Source organism: Engraulis encrasicolus, chromosome 1 (genome assembly GCF_034702125.1).
Source record: "Engraulis encrasicolus isolate BLACKSEA-1 chromosome 1, IST_EnEncr_1.0, whole genome shotgun sequence".
NCBI lineage: Eukaryota > Metazoa > Chordata > Actinopteri > Clupeiformes > Engraulidae > Engraulis > Engraulis encrasicolus.
Window position 1 is genome coordinate 12085531 of NC_085857.1, and position 2500 is coordinate 12088030.

The following is a 2500-nucleotide window of genomic DNA, read 5'->3' on the forward strand; positions in this document are numbered from 1 at the left end:
TAGGGACGACGGGATTCTTTCCAAACCCCACAAGTGGCAGTGAAATATAGAAGTTGCTGTGCTAGCACGAGGGAGGTTACTGCTAACACGAAGAACCACGACGTCACATCTGGAAACACATCTGCCGCTATATATTTATATACATTTATAAAGGTATATATCTCCTCTTTTACCTTTCTCCTAATAAATCGGGCACTTCGGGCACGTCTGACACATCTGACACTTCTGTCATTTCATTGTCATTGGTACCTATAGAGTCAATGGCTTCTCTTCTCCGACTGATATTCAACGTGCACAAATGCACGCGCACACACACATGCACACGCACACAGGCGCACACACAGACACACACAGTAGGGAAAGAGACAAGCACCATGTGAGTTCAGGTGTGCAAACACACACACACACACACACACACACACACACACACACACACACACACACACACACACACACACACACACACACACACACACACACACACACACACACACACACACACACACACAGGGTTATAAGGTTATGTAAGAGAAGCCCGAAGTGCCAGTGTAGATGAAAACAGCAGCACCCAGCTGTCGCCACGACGACTGGTTGGCAGCACAGGAAGGGTTATACGCAGGTCAGAAGGTCAAAGGTCAAACACGTAGAGCATGTGGAGGATCTCCCCTCCGACCAGGCACCACGTTAGTGTTACAGACACACCCTTACGCACACGCACACACGCGCGCGCGCACACACACGCACGCGCACGCACACGCACACGCACACGCACACGCGCACACACACACACACACACACACACACACACACACACACACACACACACACACACACACACACACACACACCATCTCTTTCTCTCTTACATAAAGCATGTGGAGAATCTCCACTCTGAACCAGGCACCATGTTAGTTTTACAGAAACACCCTTACGCACACATACGCACACGCATACACACACCATCTCTTTCTCTCATACCTAGATCATGTGGAGGATCTCCTGACCTCGCACCATGCTAGTGTCAATGGCACATGCGCGCACACAATTCACACACAGTCTCTCTTTCATATTTTTGACACTGACATGCCTACTTTCTACTCTTGACATTATTTCACCAAACTAACTTGTGAGTCATCCAAACCTAGGGTGACCATCTGCTAATAAGTCCAAGGGGGGACAAGGGGTATGCTTCTGAGGGACAATGTGGGACTGACCCTGGCGTGCACGCGCACTCACGCGCCACTAACATTTTTTTCTATTATTATTTTTATTGTATTATTATTATTCTATTATTATTTTTTTAATCATAGTGATGTATCCCTGACCCTAACCCCCCATCCATGTCATGTGGCCTTATGCCAAAAGTGTATTTTTAATATTAAATACTGCAAATATAAAATGGCCTATAGATAAAATGTCATCAGCGCTTAACCCCCACAGCCCTAATAAATAGATAAATCAGTAAATAAATAGGCAACACTATTTAGACAATTTAGACATTGTCAGTAGACCTCCATGTGAAACATTAAGTGAACATAATTTCAATCTCTTGAAAAGACCAGCTACATCTTGTGCATCTGTGCAGTTTTGCCACATTGGTAGCTCATGAGGACGCATAGGCCATAGACCTATAAAATAATAATTTCAGCAAGCTACAACATCAGAGCATTTTGGGGGGAACACTTCAAGATTTGGATGTAGCAATTCTTATCTGACAATTCCTGTTCTTATGTTTATGTTACAAATTAAAAAAAGGGGGGGGGGATTCGTAATGGATGCAGGGTGGCACATGTAGCCTAGTTGAAATATCTAGTCCTCTACTGTGAATTACAGCATGGGGCTTGCATTTAGCAATAACAGTCCTTGCTTCACTGACGCATTCTGCAGCAAAAGTCATGGACTAGTGTCTGTTTCCACATTGATCTAAGGTGGCACAGTGTTGTTGAACTCTCCTAACTGGTCAAAAAGCCTATATCTCCCCTCGCGTTGCGTTGCGATGCGTTGCACACGTCGCATCGGTATTGAGAGTTGCTGCTACTCGCGGTATATAGGCCGCATAACAAGGAAGAATCGGTCGGTTTGCTGCTTGGACGAGGAGGTTTTAAAAAGTAACGTGGAACAAAGTAATATCCCACCTGCTCTGACTTGCTTGAATGCAGACTGTGGGTCTTGGAACCCCTGTGGGACTGCCTAGGTCTCAGGGATAGAGAGACTTTTTTTCGAGCACACTTGATTATGCGGGACAAACTGTCAATTCGCAGGACGCATGATTTGGGCTTCAAACGCTGTACACGCAAGCCCTATCCAACAGTATACAGTTAGGCTGTCCATAGCCTTTCCCCTTTCTCAACGATTTAGCACTAGAAACCCCTAGCAAAACAGTAACGATGTCGTCCTTCTTATGAGGTACATGCATAGCCATATGCATTTCATCTTAGGTCTTGTTTAAAGCAGCACACTTGTATCATGCTGAAATATACCTGTACACTTCTGCAACGGA

The 2500-nt window shown here is 45.2% G+C and overlaps 1 protein-coding gene across 3 annotated transcripts in view; it reads right to left on the bottom strand.

Moving 5' to 3' along the window:
* The window catches only part of LOC134447844 (CSC1-like protein 2), a 143560-nt gene that overhangs the window by 65734 nt on the left and 75326 nt on the right, over positions 1–2500 (bottom strand). The window contains exon 1 of one of the 3 annotated variants that reach the window (XM_063197540.1): positions 174–405. The exons of the other annotated variants lie outside the window; for them this stretch is intronic. Within the exon in view, the coding sequence (XP_063053610.1) occupies positions 174–376 (203 nt within the window). The 5' untranslated portion in view covers positions 377–405. Of the gene's footprint in view, positions 1–173; positions 406–2500 lie in introns of those variants that run through there. 3 annotated transcript variants of the gene reach the window in all.